Source organism: Tachyglossus aculeatus, chromosome Y2 (genome assembly GCF_015852505.1).
Source record: "Tachyglossus aculeatus isolate mTacAcu1 chromosome Y2, mTacAcu1.pri, whole genome shotgun sequence".
Lineage (NCBI taxonomy): Eukaryota > Metazoa > Chordata > Mammalia > Monotremata > Tachyglossidae > Tachyglossus > Tachyglossus aculeatus.
Window position 1 is genome coordinate 2,596,677 of NC_052094.1, and position 22,812 is coordinate 2,619,488.

Below are 22,812 nucleotides of genomic sequence, written 5' to 3' on the forward strand. Positions count from 1 at the left end.
CTCTCCCAAACTTTCCTATCGCTGTAGATGGCCCAACCATCACTTTCGTCTCGCAAACTCATACTATCTCACAGAAATCTCCACTCTCTCAATCCCATCCATCTTTCTGAGCACCTCACAGCCCACCTCACCTCCCTTTCCTCTCTACCCAATCTGATGATCAGATTACTGCTGTCAACTCTACCCTCTCTACTCAGCTCAACTCGATCGCTTCCCTTCCCCTTCACCACTCTCTTACCACTAACCCACAGCCCTGGATCACTACCACTGTCTGCTTCCTTCACTCTTATGCTTGAGCTGCTGAACGCTGCTGGCCAAAGTCTAAACACCAAGCCAAAATTGTTCACTTCACGTTTATCCATTCCTGCCTCTACCCTCTCCTCTGCCAGACAAAACTGTTTCTCCTCCCTTACTGACACCCATGCCCATCATCCCCGTCAGCTCTTGCATACATTTAACTCCCTTCTCAGGCCCCCTGTTCCTCCCCCTCCTCCATCCCTCACCCCCAATGATCTGGCCTTCTACTTCATTAGTAAAATTAACTCCATCAGGTCTGAGCTCCCCAAAGTTACTCCTCCCCCTGCTCCAGCTCCCCTGCTCTCAACCCTTTCCGCTACTCTCCCATCCTTCCCAGAATTATCTACAGAAGAGATTCATTCATTCATTGAATCGTATGTTTTGAGCGCTTACTGTGTGCAGAGCACTGTACTAAGCACTTGGGAAGTACAAGTTGGCAACATATAGAGATGGTCCCTACCCAACCGCGGGCTCACAGTCTAGACAGGGGAGACAGACAACAAAATAAAACATATTAACAAAATAAAATAAATAGAATAAATATGTACAAGTAAAATAAATAAATAAATAGAGTAATAAATATGTACAAATATATGCATATGTACAGGTACTGTGGGGAGGGGAAGGAGATAAGGTGGGGGGATGGGGAGGGGGAGAGGAAGGAAGGGGCTCAATCTCCTCTCTCAGGTGCTACTCCAGCCACTTGTGCTTCTGACCCCATTCCCTCTCATCTAATGAAATCTCACGCCCCTTCCCTCCTCCTCTCCTTAACTTGCATCTTCAACTGCTCTCTCTCCACTGGTTCCTTCCCCTCTGTATTCAAACATGCCCACATCTCCCCCAACCTAAAAAAAAACCTCTCTTGACCCCACTTCCCCTTCTAGTTATCATCCTATCTCTCTCCTATAATTCCTTTCCAAACTCCTTGAACGAGTCATCTATACCTGCTGCCTCAAATTCCTCAATGCCAACTCTCTCCTCGACCCCCTCCAATCTGGCTTCTGTCCCCTACACTCCACCAAAACTGCCCTCTCAAAGGTCACCTTCTTGCCAAATCCAACGGCTCCTACTCTATCCTAATCCTCCTCGACCTCTCAGCTGCCTTCGACACTATGGACCACCCCCTTCTCCTCAACATGCTATCCATGCTTGGCTTCACAGACTCCATCCTCTCCTGGTTCTCCTCATCTCTCCGGCTGTTCATTCTCAGTCTCCTTTGTGGGCTCCTCCTCCTCCTCCCATCCCCTTACTGTAGGGGTTCTCAAGGGTCAGTTCTTGGTCCCCTTGTGTTCTCTATCTACACTCACTCCCCTGGTGAACTCACTCGCTTTCATGGCTTCAACTATCATCTCTATGCTGATGACACCCAAACCTACATCTCTGCCCCTGCTCTCTCTCCCTCACTTCAGGCTCGGGTCTCCTCCTGACTTCAGGACATCTCCATCTGGATGTCTGACCACCACCTAAAACTCAGTATGTCCAAGACTGAACTCGTTATCTTCCCTCCCAAACCCTGCCCTCTCCCTGACTTTCCCATCACTGTAGATGGCACTACCATTCCTCCCGTCTTGCAAGCCCGCAACCATGGTGTCATCCTCGACTCTGCTCTCTCGTTCACCCCTCACATCCAATCCATCACCAAAATTGCCGGTCTCACCTCTGCAATATCACCAAGATCTGCCCTTTCCTCACCATCCAAACCGCTACCTTGCTGGTTCAATTTTCATCCTATCCCGACTGGATTACTGCATCAGCCTCCTCTCTGATCTCCCATCCTCCTGTCTTTTCCTTCTTCAGCCTATACTTCACGCTGCTGCCCAGATCATCTTTGTGCAGAAACGCTATGGGCATGTTACTCCCCTCCTCAAAAATCTCCAGTGGCTACGAGTCAACTTACTCATCAAGCAAAAACTCCTCACTCTTGGCTTCAAGGATCTCCATCATCTTGCCCTCTCTTACCTCACCTTCCTTTTCTTCTTCTACAGCCCAGCGTGCACCCTCCACTCCTCTACTGCTAACCTCCTCACTGTGCCTCATTCTCGCCTGTCCTGCCATCGACCCCCAGCCTACATCCTCCCCCTGACCTGGCCCTCCCTCCACACATCCCCGAAGCTAGCTCTCTTCCTCCCTTCAAAGTACTACTGAGAGCTCACCTCCTCCAGGAGGCCTTCCCAGACCAAGCCCACTTTTTCCTCTCCTCCTCCCCATCCCCCATCCTACCTCCTTGCCCTCCCAACAGCACCTGTTTATATGTTTGTACAGATTTATTACTCTATTTATTTTACTTATACATATTTACTATTCTATTTATTTTGTTAATGATGTGCATCTAGCTTTACTTCTACTTACTCTGATGACTTGACACCTGTCCATATGTTTTGTTTTGTTGTCTGTCTCCCCCTTCTAGACTGTGAGCTGTTGTTGGGTAGGGACCGTCTCTATATGTTGCCAACTTGTACTTCCCACGTGCTTAGAACAGTGCTCTGCACACAGTAAGTGCTCAATAAATATGACAATGAATGAATGAACGAACCTTGGCGTCATCCTTGACTCCACTCTCTTATTCACCCCACGTAATTCAATCCATCACCAAGTATTGTAGGTGTCACTTTCACAACAACGCCAAGACCTGCCCTTTCTCTCCATCGAAACTGCTACGATGTTAGTACAGTCTCTCATCCTATCCCGACTGGATTACCACATCAGCCTCCTTTCTGACCTCCCACACTCCTGCATCTCCCCACTTCAATCTATATTTCACTCCGCTGCCCAGATTAGCTTTTTACAGAAACATTCAGGGCATGTCATCCCCCTCCTTAAAAATCTCCAGTGGTTGCCTATCTACCTTTGCATCAAACAAAAACTCCTCACTATTGGCTTTAAAGCTATCACCTTGCCCTTTTTTTACCTCACCTCCCTTCTTTCCTTCTACATTCCAGCCCGTATACACCGCTCCTCTGGTGCTAACCTTCTCTCTGTGCCTCAATCTCATCTGCTTCACCGCAAACCCCTGAACCCACAACTCTCTCCGTCCTCAAATCCACCAAACAATTACTCTTCCCCTCTTCACACCACCTCCAAGAGACCTTCCCAGACTAAGCCCCCATTTCTCAGCTCCCCGACCCTTCCATGTCACCTCGACTCGCTCCCTTTGTTCTTCGTCACCTTCTCTCCACACCACAGAACTCATGTGTGTGTGTGTGTGTATGTTTATATTTATAATTCTATTTACATTGATACCTATTAACTTGTTTTGATGTCTGTCTCCCCCCTCTAAACTGTAAGCCCGTTGTGAGTGAGGATTCCCTCTATTTATTGATGCACTGTACTTTCCAAGCTTCTTATAAACTGCTCTGCACACAGTAAGTGCTCAATAACTATGGCTGAATTAAAGTATGGAAGCTAAATGGGGCACTCATTCATTCATTCGATTGTATTTATTGAGCACTTACTGTGTGCACAGCACTGTACTAAGCACTTGGAAAGTACAATTTGGCAGTAGAGACAATCCCGACAACGGGCTCACAGTCTAGAAGGGGGAGACAGATAAAACAAAACAATAACATCAATAACATCAGAATAGATAAATAGAATTACAGATGTATACACATCATTAATAAAATAAACAGAATAATAAATATGCACAAATAGACACAAGTGCATATTGTGGAGAAGGGAACAGAGCAGAGGGAGGGAGTAGGGGAGATGGGGAGAGGGGCATGATGAGTAAAGAAAATTGAATGTGGTTACAGGTTCGGAATGGCACAAATTTGTGCATTGGAGGTGCAGGATTTCTTACTATTACCCAGCCAGAACACTTCACTCCTCTAATCCCAGCTCTGCCACTTGTCTGCCATGTGTCCTTGGGCAAATTATTTCACTTCTCTGTGTTTCAGTTGGCTCACAGTTAGCTCATCTGTCAAATGGGGATTGAGAATGACATGGGACAGCGACAGTATCCAACATGATTTTCTAGTATCCGCCTCAGTACTTAGTAAAGTGCCTGGCACATAGTAAGCAATTAACTAACACAGTTTATATTGTTGTTATTATTATTATTATTATTATTATTGTTATTATTATTATTAACACCAACCTACTCACTGTACCATGAGCTTGTCTATCTCACAGCTGATCAATTGCCTTCACCCTGTCTCTGGCCTGGAACTCCCTTTCTCTTCATATCTGACCGATGGTCATTCTCCCCACCTTCAAAGGCTTAGTATAATCACTTCTCTTTCTGAGGCCTTCCCCAACTAAGCCTTCATTTCCTCTTCTCCTACTCCCTTCTGTGTCACCCTTGCATTTGCATCCTTAGAGAATCAGCGTGGCTCAGTGGAAAGAGCACAGGCTTGGGAGTCAGAGGTCATGGGCTCTAATCCTGGCTCCTCCATGTATCAGCTGTGTGACTTTGGGCAAGTCACTTAACTTCTCTGGGCCTCAGTTACCTCATCTGGAAAATGGGGACAAAGACTGTGAGCCTCATGTGGGTCAACCTGATTACCATATATCTCCCTCAGTGCTTAGAACAGTGCTTGGCACATACTAAATGCTTAACAAATACCAAATTATTATTATTATTATTATCCTCTAACACCTCCCTCAGACCCACAGCACTTATATACTGTTTTTAAATTATATACTATTAAGTATTTATCCAAAGTAAAGTCTGACTTCCTCTCTAGACTGTAAGCTTGTTATGGACAGGGAACAGGTCTGCTAATTCTGTTGTATTGTATAAACTGGTCCCCTGGAAAGCAAAGAACATCCCTGCTCAAAACCTGGTTGCGAAGCGAGGATGGGATGAAGGATAGGTGGGATGAAGGATTGAAGGGATGGGAGAAGAAGGGAGGAGAGTACAGCCCTCTTCTCCCAACCCTGAACATCCCACGGTAATTTCCCAGGAACTACTCATTTAGGCAGGAACCTTCACTGGCTCAAGATAGGCAAGACGAGACACCTACCAGTGTGAGTGAGCACATGCCGCTGGAGGGAACTGGCCCAAGAAAAGACCCGCGGGCAGAAAGGGCACGTGACCTTCTGAATGCAGTTGGTGTTAGGGTTCTGCTTGCCCCTCTGCTGCTGCTTGCCCTCAGGGCCATCCTGGTCGTCATTGCTCATCCTTTTCCAGTCAGCAGCAGCTGCAGTAACCGCCTCCTCCTTGACGTGATCATCAGTGGGCTGCAGGAATGGGCTGAACTTATTTGTGTTGGTGGAGGCCAGCATTTTTTCAATACTGGCAAATTCACCACTTGACTCCAAGTCGACACTGCTGCCAATGGCTCTGGCCTGATTCTTGGTACCTCTTTTCCGGCCCCGCTTCTTAAAAGAGCTAGCCAGCCCCTGCTCTGGGGAGGCAGCTCCAGGGCTGTCTCTTGGGAGAGGCAGGTCTCCAGGCTCTTTCAGGATGGCTGCAGTGGCAGGCGCCCCTTTGGGCTTGGTGACCCCGGGTTTTTCCAGCCTCAAAGAGTTGTTGGTCAGACTGAAACCACGGTCAACCACCTCTGTCTTCAGCAAGGCCGGTGCCAATGATACAGAAGAGATAATCTGGGCAATGGAGGCCAAGGGGGGCAGCTCTTTAGCTATAGAGGGTTTTGGCAGGAGGGGAGGTGGTGGCTTGGGCCTCAGGGGGCGCAGCAGGGCTGTGTTGCTCAGGATCGCAGGGGAGATGATGGGTACAGTGAGGTGTAAAGGGCCTTTCAGGAGCTGGGGCAGGTGCTGAAGAACAGGGACTGTGGTGGCTGCTGCTGCAGGCTTTTCTAAACTCCCACTGGATCCAAAGATCACAGACAAGTTTGGGCACGGTGGCGAACAGCCAATAGGTGGATCACTGCCTCCAGGACCTGGGTCTGGGTTCCAGGCCTCTTCAGAGACCAGAGAGCCATCAATGTCATGCCGGAAGCCCTTGGGAATGGACAGGTCAATGGGCTCCATCAAGTAGTCATACGGGGCCAGGGAAGAAGGAACGAAAATGGAGGGATTCTCCTGCTTCATATGAACAAGGCTTGGGTCCTTGCTCTTCTGCGAGAAGTCTAATGGTTCACTGAAGTCTGGTGGGAAGTTGCTCGCTGGCTCTAGCTTGATGGAGATGTGAGATGGTGGTGGCCCCCTACACAAGAAGCCATTCTGTGGCTCAAGGACAGCAGCCAAAGGTGAGAGGACACCACAGGTACCCCTGCCGCTCCCCTTGTGTGGCAAGGAGGAGGAGGAAGTGGAATTAGAAGAGGAGCAGGAAGAGGATGACGAGTATGACAAGGAAGATGATGAGTTAGGAAGTGGTCCTTCCTGGGACCTGCCCTCTCTGTGGTCCACAGTCATGATGTAGTTCTCAATCTCGTACTCTGGCACATACAAGTGCTGCTTGAGGATGTGATGGACACAGCTGTGCTTGGCAGAAAAGGCTGTGCTGCACTCCTTGCACTTGAAGGGCTTGTGGCCCTTCTGGCAGCCACCGCTGTGGTTCCTCATGTGGATTCGCAGGGCCCGGTAGTGTTTCAAATCCTCCCCACAGAGCCGGCATACAGTATCCAGGGAGCAGAAGGAGTTGAGCATCTCAGAAGCATTGCTGGAGATGTATTCAATATTCTTCTCGATGTCCTTCCGAGTGACCTTGAGGTGCTTCTTGCGCAGGTGACGCTCACAGTTGGCCTTGATGGTGAAAGGGTAATGGCAAATCTTACAGATGTAGGGCCGCTCCCCACTGTGGGTGCGCAGGTGGCGGATCAAGGCAGCTTTATCGGCTGCAATGTAATCGCAGATATTGCACTGGTATGGGGAGATGCCCAGGTGGGATCGGATGTGGGCCCGGAGGACTCCCGAGAAGGTGAACACCTGGTCGCAGAAACGGCAGGGGTACAAGACCTTGCGCGTGGTCTGGGTCTTCTTGCTGGTCACTCCAGCAATGATGGCTTTTAGGTCCCCCTCCATCACTTCCTGTTTGATCTTGGCCTCCATATTCAAGGGCAGCAGGGCCTCAATGATGCAGTCCTGCTCCAGCTGCGCCTTCACCTCAGGCTGCCCAGGGGCCTCAGAGTGTGGTTGGAAGAAGAGCTGCACGGCCGCTTGGGGCTGAGCCCCTAGCTGAGACTGCAGCAGGGAACTGGAGGTGGCCTCCACTGTATTCTTGATCAGTGGGGGAGGTGGGAAGCTAGGGCTAATACAGCCCAGGGAGGCCTGCTGGGCACTAATCAGAGGTGGTGGGGTGGAGGTTGCCACAACGGTTCGAGGGGTCACCAGGGGCTTTGGCTTCAGCGGGGGCATGTGTTTGAAGATGGACTGCATGGGTGCCGGGGGGGCCTTGTAGAGCGGAGGGAGACTGATCTGAGGGGGGATGGCAGAGGCCATCTTCAGGATTTGTTGAATATCAGCCAGCTCAATGGCCGACTCACTGGAGATGGGTTTGACGACGATGGCGCTGTCTGGCTGAATTATGAAGCCATTCTGAAAGGGCTGCAGGGACAGGGGCTTCATTGCCTCCTTGGTTGGAGGGATAACCATTAGTGAGTTCCCCAGGCAAGAGGGGTCCAGGGCTGACATGCTCAGCAGGGCAGGGCTGTCGAGATCCTGAGGTAGGTGGCTCACCTGTGTCTCGAGCCAGAGTGCACGGATGCCAACTGATGTCGATGACTCCTGAGGGGTGGGTTGGATGTCTTTGGTGGATTGTAGGCCCAAGGACGCCATGAAGATATTCTGGTCTGGGCTCTCAACAACTGTGGGATTGGGCTGGCGTTTTAGCTTGTCATTTCCCTGTTCTCCGACGTGAGTATGATTGTGCAGTGTCAGAGCGGAGAGCATAGGGAATGCCTTGTTACAACTTTCACAGATAAAACGGTGACATTCACTGATGCATCTTCGCAGATTTGTCTCACACCAGACCTGTAGAAAACCAAGGGACAAAGGGGAGGGAAAACAAGAGAATGTTATAATTCGTGGACCTGATGTTTAAGAATACTTACCACTCTGCCAATTCTGAACTCTTTATCCTCCGCAAAGAAACAAAACTTTTTCCTCCCTCCCAAATACAGACTTTGAGCTCATTGTAGGCAGCAATGAATCAGTCTGTTGTTATGCTTTACTCTTTCAAGCATTTAGTACTGTGCTAAGCACACAGTAAATGCTCGTTAAATACGACTGAATGAATTAATTAATTAATCTACCCTGGCTTTGCAATTCGGTCAGTCAGGTCAGATCAGGTCACAGATACCTGACTGTCCTATTCTTAATTGGAGCAAGCTGCATGATTTAGAGGATATAGCATGGGCCTGGGAGTCAGAGGACCCGTGTTCTAATCCCAGTTCTGCCAACTGCTTGCTTTGTGACCTTGGGTACAACACAATTTCTCTGTGCCTTAGTTTTCTTAACTGTAAAATGGGGATTTAGTACCTGTTCTCCCTTCCATTTCAACTGTGAGCCTTGTGAAGGATAGGGACTGTGACTGACCTAATTAACTTATATTTACCTCGGCGCTTAGAACAGAGTTTAAACATAGTAAGATCTTATCAAATACCATAAAAATGAATCTCCAAAACAAGAACTTTCAGAACCCCAGAAGAAAGAGGCTGGAGTTTCATCCTCGACTCTGCTCTCTCATTCACCCCACACATCCAATCCCTCACCAAAACCTGCCGGTCTTATCTCCATAACATCACCAAGATCTGCCCTTTCCTCTCCATCCAAACCGCTAGCTTGCTGGTTCAATCTCTCATCCTATCCCGACTGGATTTCTGCATCAGCCTCCTTTCTGATCTCCCATCCTCCTTTCTCTCCCAGCTTCTGTCTATACTTCACTCTGCTGCCCAGGTTATCTTTGTACAGAAATGCTCTGGGCATGTCACTCCCCTCCTCAAAAATCTCCAGTGGTTGCCTGTTAACCTACCAATCAAGCAAAATCTCCTCTCTCTTGGCTTCTATCACCTTGCCCCCTCCTACCTCACCTCCCTTTCTCTCCTTCTACAGCCCAGCCCACACGCTCCACTCCTCTGCCACTAACCTCCTCACTGTGCCTTGTTCTTGCCTGTTCTGCTGTCGACTTCTGGCCCACATCCTTCCCTTGGCCTAGAATGCCCTCCTTTCACACAGGCGCCAAGCTAGCTCTCTCTTCCTCCCTTCAAAGCCCTACTGAGAACGCCCCTTCTCCAGAAGGCCTTTCCAGACTGAGCCCCCTTTTTCCTCTCCTCCTCCCCATCCCCCCAGCTCTACCTCCTTCCCCTCCCCACAGACTTGTATATATTTGTACAGATTTATTAATCTATTTATTATACATGTACATATTTCCTATTCTATTTATTTTTTTAATGATGTTTATATGGCTATAATTCTATTTGTTCAGACGATTTTGACACCTGTCCACATGTTTTGTTTTGATGTCTGTCTCCTTTTGTTTTGTTGTCTGTCTCCCCCTTCTATACTGTAAGCCCGTTGCTGGGTAGGGACCATCTCTACATGCTGCTGACTTGTACTTCCCAAGCGTTTAGTACAGTGCTCTGCACACAGTAAGTGCTCTGTAAATACAATTGAATGAGTGAGAAGTACAAGGTATTGCCATGGGAATGCCATGACCATGGCTTGACAACATTTTCAAAAGAAAGCCGAACGCTACAAATTTTCAATTTGGTTTGGTTTCAAATCAATAAATATGAACACAAACACATAAGCAAATTTCACAGGGAAGAACTGGAGAGGAAAAGGGGTGGTGTGGTGATCTATCAATCAATCAATGGTACTTTCTGAATGCTTACTATGTTCAGAGTACTGTGCTGGGTGCTTGGGAAAGTACAATACATCAGATTTGGTACATGAACTCTGCCCACAGAGGAGGAGATAAACTTAAAAATACATTCGGAAAAGGGGATTTAGTAGAGTGTAAGACTACTGACACAAGGACTATAGGGTACAACGTACTTCAGGGAAACACAGCCAAGTGCGGAGTTAACACAGATGGGATGGCAGATATGAGAAATAAAAGGCTTAGTCTGGGAAGGCCTCTTGCAGGAGATAATTTTAGGAGGGTTTCAAAGGTGGGGAAAGTGGTGGAATGTTGATATGAAGGGAAAGGGAGTTTCAGACCTGAGGGAGAATGTGGACAAGGGGTAAATGGTGTGATACATGAGATGGAGGACCAGAGACAGTTAGATGTTAGAAGAGCAGAGTGTCTGAGTTGGACTGAAGTAGGACATTAGTGAGGTTAGGTAGGCGAAGAGATGATTGAATGTTTAAAGTCAATGGAAAAGAGTTCAACCACTGGAGGATTTTGAGGAAATGGGACATATGGACCAAATGGCGTATCACAAAAATGATCCACACAGCAGAGGGAAGTATAGACTACAGAGGGAAGAGACAAAGGGCCAGGAGTTCAGCAAGGAGGCTGATTCAGTCAGTAGTTAAGGTGAGAAATGATGAGTGCTTGGCTCAGTAAGCGAGCTGGCAGTTTGGATGGAGAGGAAAGGTCAGATTCTAGAGCTTTTGTGAAGGAAGAACCAATGGTAGTTGGGACACTGAATGCCTGGGTTGAATGAGAGACATGAGAAGCAATATAGCCTAGTGGAAAGAGAATGGTCCTGGACGTCAGAGGACCTGGGTTCTAATCCCAGGTCTACCACTGGTTTCCTGTGTGATCTTGAGCAAGTCACTTAACTTCTTGGTGACTGAGTTACCTTGTCTGTAAAACAGGGAATACAACTGGGAGTCCTGGGAGTTGGGACTGTGTCCAACCTGATTATCTTCAATCTATCCCAGGGCTAGCTTCCTAGTTTCCTCCATTTCTTTTGTTTTTATTTATTGAGCATCACTGTGTGCAAAGCACAGTACTAAGCTCTTGGGAGAGTAAAATAACAATAAAACAGACACATTCAACACTCGCTGACTCAAATTCCTCAAGTCCAACTCTCTCCTAGACCCCCTCTGATCTGGCTTCAGTCAATCAATCAATCAATAGTATTTATTGAGCGCTTACTGTGTGCAGAGCACTGTACTCCACTGAAACTGCTTTCTCAAAGGTTACCAATGACCTCTGTCTTACCAAGTCCAAGAGCTTCTACTCTTTCCTAATCCTCCTCAACCTTTCAGCTGCCTTCGACACTGTGGACCATCTCCTTCTCCTCAACACTCTATCCAACCTTGGCTTCACAGACTATCCTCTCCTGGTTCTCCTCTTATCTCTCTGGCCATTTATTCTCAGTCTCCTTCGTGGGCTCCTCCCCCCCTTCCCATCGCCTTACTACAGGGATTCCCCATGGGTCAGTTCATTCATTCATTCAATTGTATATATTGAGCCCTTACCGTGTGCAGAGCACTGTACTAAGTGCTTGGGAAGTACAAATTGGCAACATATAGAGGCAGTCCCTACCCAACAACAGGCTCACAGTCTAGAAAGGGGAGACAGACAACAAAACAAAACATGTAGACAGGTGTCAAAAACATCAGAATAAATAGAACTATAACTATATACACATCATTTATAAAATGAATACAGTAGTAAATATGTATGAGTAAAATAAATAGAGTAATAAATATGTACAAATATCTACAAGAGCTGTGGGGAGGGGAAGGAGGTAGGGTCGGGGGGTGATGGGGAGGGGAGGAGGGAGGAAAAAGGGGGCTCCATCTGGGAAGGCCTCCTAGAGGAGTTGAGCTCTTAGTACGGCTTTGAAGAGAGCAAGAGAGCTAGTTTGACAGATGTGTGGTGGGAGGGCATCCCAGACAAGGAGAAGGATAGTGGGACAAGGCAGAGAGAGGAGGTTAGCAGCAGAGGTGCAGGCTGGGCTGTAGAAGGAGAGAAGGGAGGTGAGGTAGGAGGGGGCGAGGCAATGTAGAGCCTTGAAACTGAGAGTGAGGAGAGTTCTTGGTCCCCTTCTGTTCTCCCTTGGTGAACTCATTCGCTCCCATGGCTTCAACTGTCATCTCGACGCTGATGACACCCAAATCTACATCTCTACCTCTATTCTTTCTCCCTCGCTCCACACTCATATCTCCTCCTGCCTTCAGAACATCCGCATCTGGATGTCTGCCAACCATCTAAAACTCAACATGTCCTAGACTGAGCTCCTTATCTTCCCTCAAAAACCCTGTCTTCTCCCTGACTTTCCCATTACTGTAGATGGCACTACCACCCTTCCCGTCTCACAAGCCCACAACCTTGGTGTCATCTTTGACTCTGCTCTCTCATTCACCCCACACATTCAATCTGTCACAAAAACCTGCAGGTCTCACATCCACATCATCACCATGATCTTCCCTTTACTCTCCATCCAAATCGCCATTTTGCTGGTTCAATTTCTCATCCTATCCCGACTGAATTTCTGCATCAGCCTCCGTTCTGATCTCCCATCCTCTTATCACTCCCCGCTTCAGTCTATACTTCACCCTGCTGCCCGGATTATCTTTGTAAAGAAATGCTCTGGGCATGTCACTCCCCTCCTTAAAAATCTTCAGTGGTTGCCTATCAACCTTCGAATCAAGCAAAAACTCCTCCTCTTAGCTTCAAGGCTCTCCATCACCTCGCCCCCTCCTACTTCACCTCCCTTCTCTCCTTCTACAGCCCAGACCGCAAACTCCGCTCCTCTGCCGCTAACCTCCTCACTCACTGTGCCTCGTTCTCACCTGTCCCGCCATCAACCCCCGGTCCACATCCTTCCCCTGGCCTGGAATGCCCTCCCTCCACACATCTGCCAAACTAGCTCTCTTCCTCCCTTCAAAGCCCTATGGAGAGCTCACCTCCTCCAGGAGGCCTTCCCAGATTGAGCCCCCCTTATCCTCTCCTCCTCCTCATCCCCCCATCTGCTTTTCCCCTTGCCCTCCCCACAGCACTTGTGTATATTTGTACAAATTTATTACTCTTTATTTTATTAATAATATATATATATAGGTATAATTCTATTTATGCTGTTGATATTGATACCAGTCTACTTATTTCGGTTTATTTTTGTCTGTCTCCCCCTTCTAGACTGCGAGCTTGTTATTGGGTAGGGACTGTCACTATATGTTGCCGATCTGTACTTCCCAAGTGCTAGTTCAGTGCTCTGCATAAAGTAAGTGCTCAATAAATACGAATGAATGAATGAATGAATGAATGAGTGAATGAATGAATAAAGGGAGCAAGTCAGGGCAATGCAGAAAGGAGTGGGAGAAAGGACAGGAAGGCTTAGTCAGGGAAGGCCTCTTGGAGAAGATGTGCCTATCAGTAAGACTTTGAAGGGGGAGTGACTAACTGTCAGAGTTAAGGAGGAAGTGAGTTACAGGCAGGAGGCAGGTCATGGACGAGGGGTTGGTGGTCAGATAAACTTAATTAAGGTACAATGAGAAGGTTAGCATTAGGGGAGCAAAGTGTGATGCCTGGGTTGTAGTAGGAGAAAGAAGAGGCAAGGAAGGAGGAGGCAAAGTGACTGAGTGCTTTAAACCTAAAAGTGAGGATTTCTGTTTGATGTGGAGGTGGATGGGAAACGACTAGAGTTTCTTGAGGAGTGGGGAAAGATGTCCTGAACATTTTTGTAGAAAAGTGATCCAGGGAGAAGTATGGATGGGACTGGGGAGAGACTGGAGACTGGGAGATCAGCAAGGTGGAATCAGCCGATTTGGTGACAGATTGAATATGTGGGTTGAATGACAGAGAGGAGTCAATGATAACGTGAAGGCTACAGGGTTGTGAGATAGAAAGGATGGTGGTGACATTTACAGAGATGGGAAAGTCACGGGGAAGACAGGGTTTGGGTGGGAAGATAAGGAGTTATGTTTTGGACAAGTTTAGCTTGAGGTGATGTCATACATCCAAGTAGAGATGTCTCGAAGGCAGGAGGAAATGCGAGACTGCAGGGTGGGAGAGATCAGGGCTGGAGATGCAGATTTGGGTATCATCTGCATAGACGTGGTAGTAGAAGCCATGGGAGTGAATCCAAGGGAGTGGGTATATATGCAGAATAGAAGGGGACCCAGAATTGAATCTTAAAGGACCAACAGTTAAGGGTACCATTAAACAATTAAACAAACAAACAAACAAACAAAAAACAAAAAAGAGTGACAGAAATAATGCCTAGGTTAAGGGCTTGTGAAACAGAGAGCATGGTGCTGCTGTCTACAGTAATAAGCAAGTCAAGAGGGTGGACGCGGTTTGGGTAGGAAGATGATGAGCTCTGTTTGGACATAATAATAATAATAATGGCATTTTATTAAGCACTTACTATGTGCAAAGCACTGTTCTAAGCACTGGGGAGGTTACATGGTAATCAGGTTGCCCTACAGGGGCTAACAGTCTTAATCTTCATTTTACAGATGAGGTAACTAAGACACAGAGAAGTTAAGTGACTTGCCCAGAGTCACATAACTGACAACTGGCAGAGCAGGGATTTGAACCCATGACCTCTGACTCCAAAGCCTGGGCTCTTTCCACTGAGCCATGCAGCTTCTTAAGAAATGTTAAGTTTGAGGTGTTGGAGGGACATCCAAGTAGAGGTGACCTGACCTGAAAGCAGGAGGAAATGTGATACTGCAAAAAGGGGAGAGGTCAGGCCTAGAGAGACAGACTTAGGAATCATCTGCCTAGAGATGGAGTTCAAGCTGTGGAAATGAATGAGTTCTCCAAGGCAGTAAGTGTAAATGGGGCCCCAGAACTGAACTTTGAGAGACTCCCATAGTTACAAGGTGGGAGGCAGTGGGGAAGTCTGTGAAATCAGTCAATCAATCAATCAATCAATCAATCAATCGTATTTATTGAGCGCTTACTGTGAGCACAGCACTGTACTAAGCGCTTGGGAAGTACAAGTTGGCAACACATGAAAGAGATTGAGAAAGAGCAACCAGAGTGATGGGGGTGGACACAGGGTTTTTGAGGAGTGTGTTAAAAGTCTGTTACAGTTGTTGAGGGCAATGAGCATGGGAGTCAATAAAGATAGAGAAACACTGTTCTAAGGCAGAAGGGAGGGCAGTAACTGTAGGTGTCACTTGGGACTCTGAAACTGCAAGTAGCCTGAAACTGCTCCGTTTGTCACAGCTCTCTACTAATTTTTGTTTTGTCTTTTATGCTGTTTTACTTTTTTATCATTCTTTATACACGTGTCACCAGTTCCTTCTCCCCACCTCATACCCCGAGACTGTGAGCTCCTTGAGGGATCATATCTAATTTCTACCTGCGTATTCTTTCCCAGCTCTCTGAATATAATAAGTGCTTAATAAATATTATTACTAAAGATGACGGTCAGCCTTGGGTAGATAACTTCCCTTGAAAAAAAAACCCTATTAAGATTCAATTCCACTTTGTGGGATAAAAAAACAGAGCACCATGACTAGCCTTCAGTTCATGAAAAGCAGCGTGGCTTAGTGGAAAGAGAACGGGCTTCGGAGTCAGAGGTCGTGGGTTTTAATCCCAACTCCACCACTTGTCAGCTGGGTGACTTTGGGCAAGTCACTTAACTTCTCTGTGCCTCAGTTACCTCATTTGTAAAATGGGGATTAAGACTGTGAGCACCACGTGGGAAAATCTAATAACGATGTATTTATCCCAGCGCTTAGAACAATGCTTGGCATGTAGTAAGCACTTAACAAATACCATCATTATTATTCCATTAAACTCCCTGAGTTTAAAGATATTTGTGAAGCACTTCAGGCTAGACAAAAGGCACTCTGGTTATACAAAGTCTACAAGATTAGTTTATAAGGCGAAAAGCCTAATGCATTCAAACCATGGCAAGCTTCTACATGAAGGTGTTTTTTGGCTTCAAACCAAGTACTGAGTTCCTCATGGTAAAGAAGTGGTAAAGAAATATAATAGCAAAAATAATTGTGATACTTGTTACATGCTTACTATGTGTCAAGCACTGTACCAAGTATTGGAGTAGACTCAAAATCATCAGGTCAGGCACCCTACTTTTTCTACAAAGGGTTCACAGTGTACAGAGGAGGGAGGACAGGTTACTTAATCCCCATTTTAAGAACCTGAAGTCACTTAGCAGGCAAGGAGAAGAGCCAGGTTTCAACTCCTCCAGCCTTCAGAACATCTCCATCTGGATGTCTGACCTCCATCTAAAACTCAACATGTCCAAGACTGAGCTCCTTATCTTCCCACCCAAACCCTGTCCTCTTCCTGACTTTCCCATCACTGTAGACGGCACTACCATCCTTCCTGTCTCACAAGCCCGCAACCTTGGTGTCATCCTGGATTCTGCTCTTTCATTCACCCAACACATCCAATCCGTCACCAGAACCTGCCAGTCTCACCTCCACAACATCACCAAGATCTTCCCATCTTCCCTTTCCTCTCCATCCAAATCACTACCTTGCTAGTTCAATCTCTCATTCTATCCCACCTGGATTACTAAAGTCTCTAAACACCATGCCAACCTCATTCATTTCAAGTTTATCCTTTCCTGCCTTAACTCAGCCCTCTCTTCCGCCAGACAAAACTATTTCTCCTCCCTTATTGACACCCATGCCCATCATCCCCATCAGCTCTATCATACATTCAACTCCCTTCTCAGGCCCCCGGTTCCTCCCGCTCCTCCTTCCCTCACCCCCAACAATCTGGCCTCCTACTTCATTAATAAAATTAAATCCGTCAGGTCCGACCTCCCCAAAGTCACTCCCCCACCCCTTCTCCAACCCACTGGCTCTCAACACTCAGCTACTCTCCCATCCTTCCCAGCAGTATCAGAGGAGCTCTCCTCCCTCCGTGCTACTCTGGCCACCTGTGCTTCTGACCCCATTCCCTCTCCCTCATGAAATCTCTCGCTCCGTCCCTTCTCCCCTCCTTAACTTCCATCTTCAACTGCTCACTCTCCACTTGTTCCTTCCCCACTGCCTTCAAACATGCCCATGTCTCTCCTATCCTAAAAAAACCCTCCCTTGACCCCACCTCACCTTCTAGTTATCGCCCCATCTCCCTCCTACCACTCCTTTCCAAACTCCTTGAACGAGTCGTCTATATGCGCTGCCTCGAATTCCTCAACACCAACTCTCTCCTTGACCCCCTCCAGTCTGGCTTCCGTCCCCTACATTCCATGGAAACTGCCCTCTCAAAGGTCACCAATGACCTCCTGCTTGCCAAATCCACCAGCTCATACTCTATCCTAATCCTCCTCGACCTCTCAGCTGCCTTCGACACTGTGGACCACCCCCTTCTCCTCAACACGTTACCCAACCTTGGCCTCACAGACTCTGCCCTCTCCTGGTTCTCCTCTTATCTCTCCGGTTGTTCATTCTCAGTCTCTTTTGCAGGCTCATCCTCCCCCTCCCATCCCCTTAATGTGGGGGTTCCCCAAGGTTCAGTGCTTGGTCCCCTTCTGTTCTCGATCTACACTCACTCCCTTGGTGACCTCATTTGCACCCATGGCTTCAACTATCATCTCTACGCTGATGACACCCAAATCTACATCTCTGCCCCTGCTCTCTCCCCCTCTCTCCAGGCTCACATCTCCTCCTGCCTTCAGGACATCTCCTTCTGGATGTCTGCCCGCCACGTAAAACTCAACATGTCCAAGACTGAACTCCTTGTCTTCCCTCCCAAACCCTGCCCTCTCCCTGACTTTCCCATCACTGTTGACGGCACTACCATCCTTCCCGTCTCACATGCCCACAATCTTGGTGTCATACTCGACTCTGCTCTCTCATTCACCTCTAACATCCAAGCCGTCACCAAAACCTGCCAGTCGCAGCTCCGCAACATTGCCAAGATCTGCACTCTCCTCTCCATCCAAACCGCTACCCTGCTCGTTCAAGCTCTCATCCTATTCCGTCTGGACTACTGAATCAGCCTCCTCTCTGATCTCCCACCCTCGTGTCTCTCCCCACTTCAATCCATATTTCATGCCACTGCCCGGATTGTCTTTGTCCAGAAACGCTCTGGGCACGTTACTCCCCTCCTCAAAAATCTCCAGTGGCTACCAATCAATCTGCACATCAGGCAGAAACTCCTCACCCTGGGCTTCAAGGCTGTCCATCACCTCGCCCCCTCCTACCTCACCTCCCTTCTCTCCTTCTACAGCCCAGCCAATACCCTCCGCTCCTCAGCCGCTAATCTCCTCACCGTGCCTCGTTCTTGCCTGTCCCGCTGTCGAGCCCCGGCCCACGTCATCCCCCTGGCCTGGAATGCCCTCCCTCTGCCCATCCGCCAAGCTAGCTCTCTTCCTCCCTTCAAGGCCCTACTGAGAGCTCACCTCCTAAAGGAGGCCTTTCCAGACTGAGCCTCCTCTTCCTCTCCCCATTGTCCCCCACTCACCTCCTTCCCTTCCCCACAGCACCTGTATATATGTATATATGTTTGTATTATTTATTTATTTTACTTGTACATATCTATTCTATCTATTTTATTTCGTTAATATGTTTGGTTTTGTTCTCTGTCTCCCCTTCTAGACTGTGAGCCCACTGTTGGGTAGGGACTGTTTCTATATGTTGCCAACTTGTACTTCCCAAGCGCTTTGTACAGTGCTCTGCACACAGTAAGCGCTCAATAAATACGATGGATTGATTGACTGTTTACTGCATCAGTCTCCTTTCTGATCTCCCATCTATCTTCTATCTCTCCCTGGTTTGGTCTATTCTTTACTCTGATGCCCGGATTATCTCTGTACAGAAACGCTCTGGGCATGTCATTCGCCTCCTCAAGAATCTCCAGTGGTTGCCTGTCAAACTTCAAATCAAGGAAAAACTCCTAACTCTCGGCTTCAAGGCTCTCCATCACCTCACCCACTCCTACCTCATCTCCCTTCTCCCCTTCTACAGCCCAGCCCATACACTCTACTCCTCTGCCTCTACCCTCCTCACTGTGCCTCGTACTCGCCTGTCCCACCCTCGACCCCTGGCCCATGTCCTTCCTCTGTCCTGGAATGCCCTCCCTTCACATATCCACCAATCAAGCTTTCTTCCTCCCTTCAAAGCCCTAGTGAGAGCTCAACGCCTCCAGGATGCCTTCCCAGACTGATCCCCCCTTTTTCCTGTCCTCCTCCTCCTCCCCATCGTCCCCCTTCCCTCCCCCAGCCCTACTCCCTTCACAGCCCCACAGCACTTGTATACATCTGTACATATTTATTACTCTACTTTATTTGTACATATTTACTATATTCATTTTATTAATGATTTATATATAGCTACAATTCTATTTATTCTGATGGTATTGATACCTAACTACTTGTTTTGTTTTGTTGTATGTCTCCCCCGCCTAGGCTGTGAGCCCATTGTTGGGTAGGGACCATCTCTAACTGTTGCCAAATTATAATTCTCAAGTGCTTAGTACAGTGATCTGCACACTGTAAGCGTTCAATAAATACAACTGAATGAAAACCATGTTCTTTGGCTCCCGAGCTCGCACTCTTTCCACTGGGCCATGCAACTTCACAATGATATAGGGCAATATTGGTGATATTGGTGAAAAAGGAAAATCTGATGGAGAATTTGATGGAGGTGAATCCAATTCCTTAAATAGGCATGTGTAATTCTGCATTCAATAGTTAAGACAGGGTACCTGAGAAATGTGAGGAAACTTCCTACAGGAGAAGTCAGTGAATCCTAAATCATGGAAACCAGCAGGAATCGAAGGGTTGTTCTGGATGAAAGGCTTTCCTGTTGGGTCTAGTGGTAGTTGTTTGTGGATAATTGCATTATGACGGAGCAGTCCCCGGTGGGTACGGAAGGTAATACAGCAAACTTCACATCTGAAGAGGGAGGGAGAAACATGTCAAAATTCTGAGTGAGATTTCCCAAGTCATGTTATACACCATTTTGTACCTGTGAATTAATTAAGAACATACTATAAGATGTTTACATGATATAATTCTAACAAGAGTTAAAATGTTTACCTAGAAACATCACCCACCTTTTCTTTAAGAAATTCACTTTCAACCATTTAATGGCCACTTTACCTACAGGAAACACAAAGAACATACAGCATGCAACTCCTGGCTCTACATTTCTCCCAGACTTAACCTTCTGACTGTACCTCACTCTGTTCTCCCACTACCATTATCTTTCTCACCCCAAGCTTTGAACACCTGCCCCCCAAATCCATCAAACTGAGGCCCTCCCCAATATTCCACATCTTCCAATAATCCTTTTCTCAATTCCTATCACCCCATGCTGTACAAATCTATCAGCCATTTCTAGTACATATTATTCATTTTCATCCAACCTCATCATTTGTGTAAAGATAATAATAATAATAATTGTATTTATTGAGCACTTATTGTGTGCAAGACACTGTACTAAGTGCCCAGGAGAGTACAATATAACATCAGACACATTCCCTGCCCAAATTTAAATAAATGCTGTGGGGCTTTGTGGGGAGGTGGTGTGAATAAAGTCAGGGTGATGCAGAAAGACGTGGGAGAAAAGTAAAGGGGGGCTTAGTCACAGAAGGCCTCCTGAAGGACGAGGAGAAGGAAGCCAGTGCTTAGAACAATACTTCAGTGCTTCGAACTGTGCTTCAGTGCTTAGAACAGTGCTTTGCACATAGTAAGAGCTTAACAAATGCCATTAAAAAAAAGACATTTTGGTTTAGCACTCGCCACTTTCCTAGGGGAAAACAGCACGGGGGAATAGGGAGGGTGAGGTGAGGTGGTGGGGGTGTGTGTGTGCGTGTGCGTGTGTGTGTGATGTCCTGATCCCAGTTCCTCCACTTGTCTGCTGTATGATTTTGGGGAAGTCGTTTCACTTCTCTGAGACTCAGTTATCTCATCTGTAAAAGGGGAATTGATAATGTGAGCCTCATGTAGGACAGGGACTGTGTCCAACATGATTAATTTGTGCTTGTAACAGTAGATAGCACATAGCAGGTGCTTAATAAATACCATTATTATTATTGTCATTAATATAATAATTTATAATACTAAAAAAACTGCATAATGATAAATGCACGTCAGAAAACATCAGGGCAGAGGGGAATATGGCCTAGTGGCAAGAGGACAGGATTGGAAGACTCTGTCGCATCCTGGAAATGGCTGCTCTCCCCTCCTGGAAGCCCATCTCCAAGGAAGTATTTCCCAGTTGACTTTCATTCATTCATTCAATCATATTTACTGAGTGCTTACTGTGTGCAGAGCACTGTAATAAGCGCTTGGGAAATACAAGTTGGAAACATATGGAGACGGTACCTACCCAACAACAGGCTCACAGTCTAGAAGGGGGAGACAGACAACAAAACAAAACATGTGGTCAGGTGTCAAGTCATCAGAATAAATAGAAGTAAAGCTAGATACACACCACTGACAAAATAAATAGCATAGTAAATACGTACAAGTAAAATAAAATCTATACAAACATATGTACAGGTGCTGTGGGGAGGGGGAGGAGGTATAGTGGGGGGGAAGGGGAGGGGGAGAGGAAAAAGGGGGCTCAGTCTGGGAAGGTCTTCTGGAGGAGGTGAGCTCTCAGTAGGGCTTTGAAGCGAGGAACGGAGCTAGCTTGGCTAGCTTGACTTCTTACTCTCTCACTCCATTTTCCCCTAACTACAATGTCAGCACTTTCATGCCATCCTTATAAGCCCTTGGGTACTCATACCCATCCGCAAGCATTGTATTCCTATCTTTATGTTCTATTACTTGCTCCTATCTGTAGCTTATTTTTGTATCTGTCTCCCCTGCTAGATTATTAATTCCTTGAGGGCAGGAATCCTATTAGACTATAACTTCGTCCCCTAGATTATAAACTTGTTGTGGGCAAGGAATGTACTTTCCAACTCTGTTGTACTGAGAAGCATATGAGTATATAAATATATGTATATGAGAAGCAGCGTGGCTCAGTGGAAAGAGCTCGGGCTTGGGAGTTAGAGGTCATGGGTTCTAATCTCGGTTCTGCCGATTGTCTGCTGTATGACTATTGGCAAGTCACTTAACTTCTCTGTGCCTCAGTTACCTCATCTGTAAAATGGCGATTAAGACTGTGAGCCCCACATGGGACAACCTGATCACGTTATATCCCCCCACCCAACTGACCGCTTAGAGCAGCACTTCACACATAGTAAGAGCTTAACAAATACCATCATTATTATTATACTGGACCCTCCCAAGCACTTAGTATAGTGCTCTGCACCCAGTTAAGGGCTCAATAAATACTACTGATTAATTCTACTTAACCTCCTTCCTAGGCACTTAGTACAGTGCTTTGTCCAAAACAGGTATTCAGAAAATGCTACTAACTGACCCAGAGTCCAGTCAGTCCCATCACTACCTGTATGTGTGACCCTGGGGAAGTCCTTTAACTCTGGTACAATTTCCTCATCTATACAATGGGGCACAATACTTGTTTTTTCCCACTCAGATGGTCAGTCCTCTGAGGTACTGGAATGGGAACTGTGGTTCATTTGATAAGCTTGCATGTACCCCAGTGCTCTGAACAGTTAAGTCCTTAATAAATACAGTCGTTATTATTTCTACTGTAAAAATAATATAAAAACAAAAACTCATAATTTCACTTTATCTATAATTTTTCTGAACGCTGTATTCAGGTTTAGGGATTAATTAGGTCACACATGCAGCTATGCGGAAATTAAGCAAAATCAGAAAATCTGAAACTTGCTTCTTCTTTATGCATTTTCAAATTACT

General features: G+C 46.8%; 1 protein-coding gene across 1 annotated transcript in view; it reads right to left on the reverse strand.

Annotated features, from left to right (window-relative positions):
• Nucleotides 1-22,812, reverse strand: part of LOC119946690 (ras-responsive element-binding protein 1-like) — a 249,262-nt gene that overhangs the window by 37,679 nt on the left and 188,771 nt on the right. The window contains exons 9-10 of the mRNA XM_038768104.1: nucleotides 19,739-19,928; nucleotides 5,262-8,172 (exon numbers count right to left, since the gene is read on the reverse strand). Of these exons, the coding sequence (XP_038624032.1) occupies nucleotides 5,262-8,172; nucleotides 19,739-19,928 (3,101 nt within the window). The remainder of the gene's footprint in view (nucleotides 1-5,261; nucleotides 8,173-19,738; nucleotides 19,929-22,812) is intronic.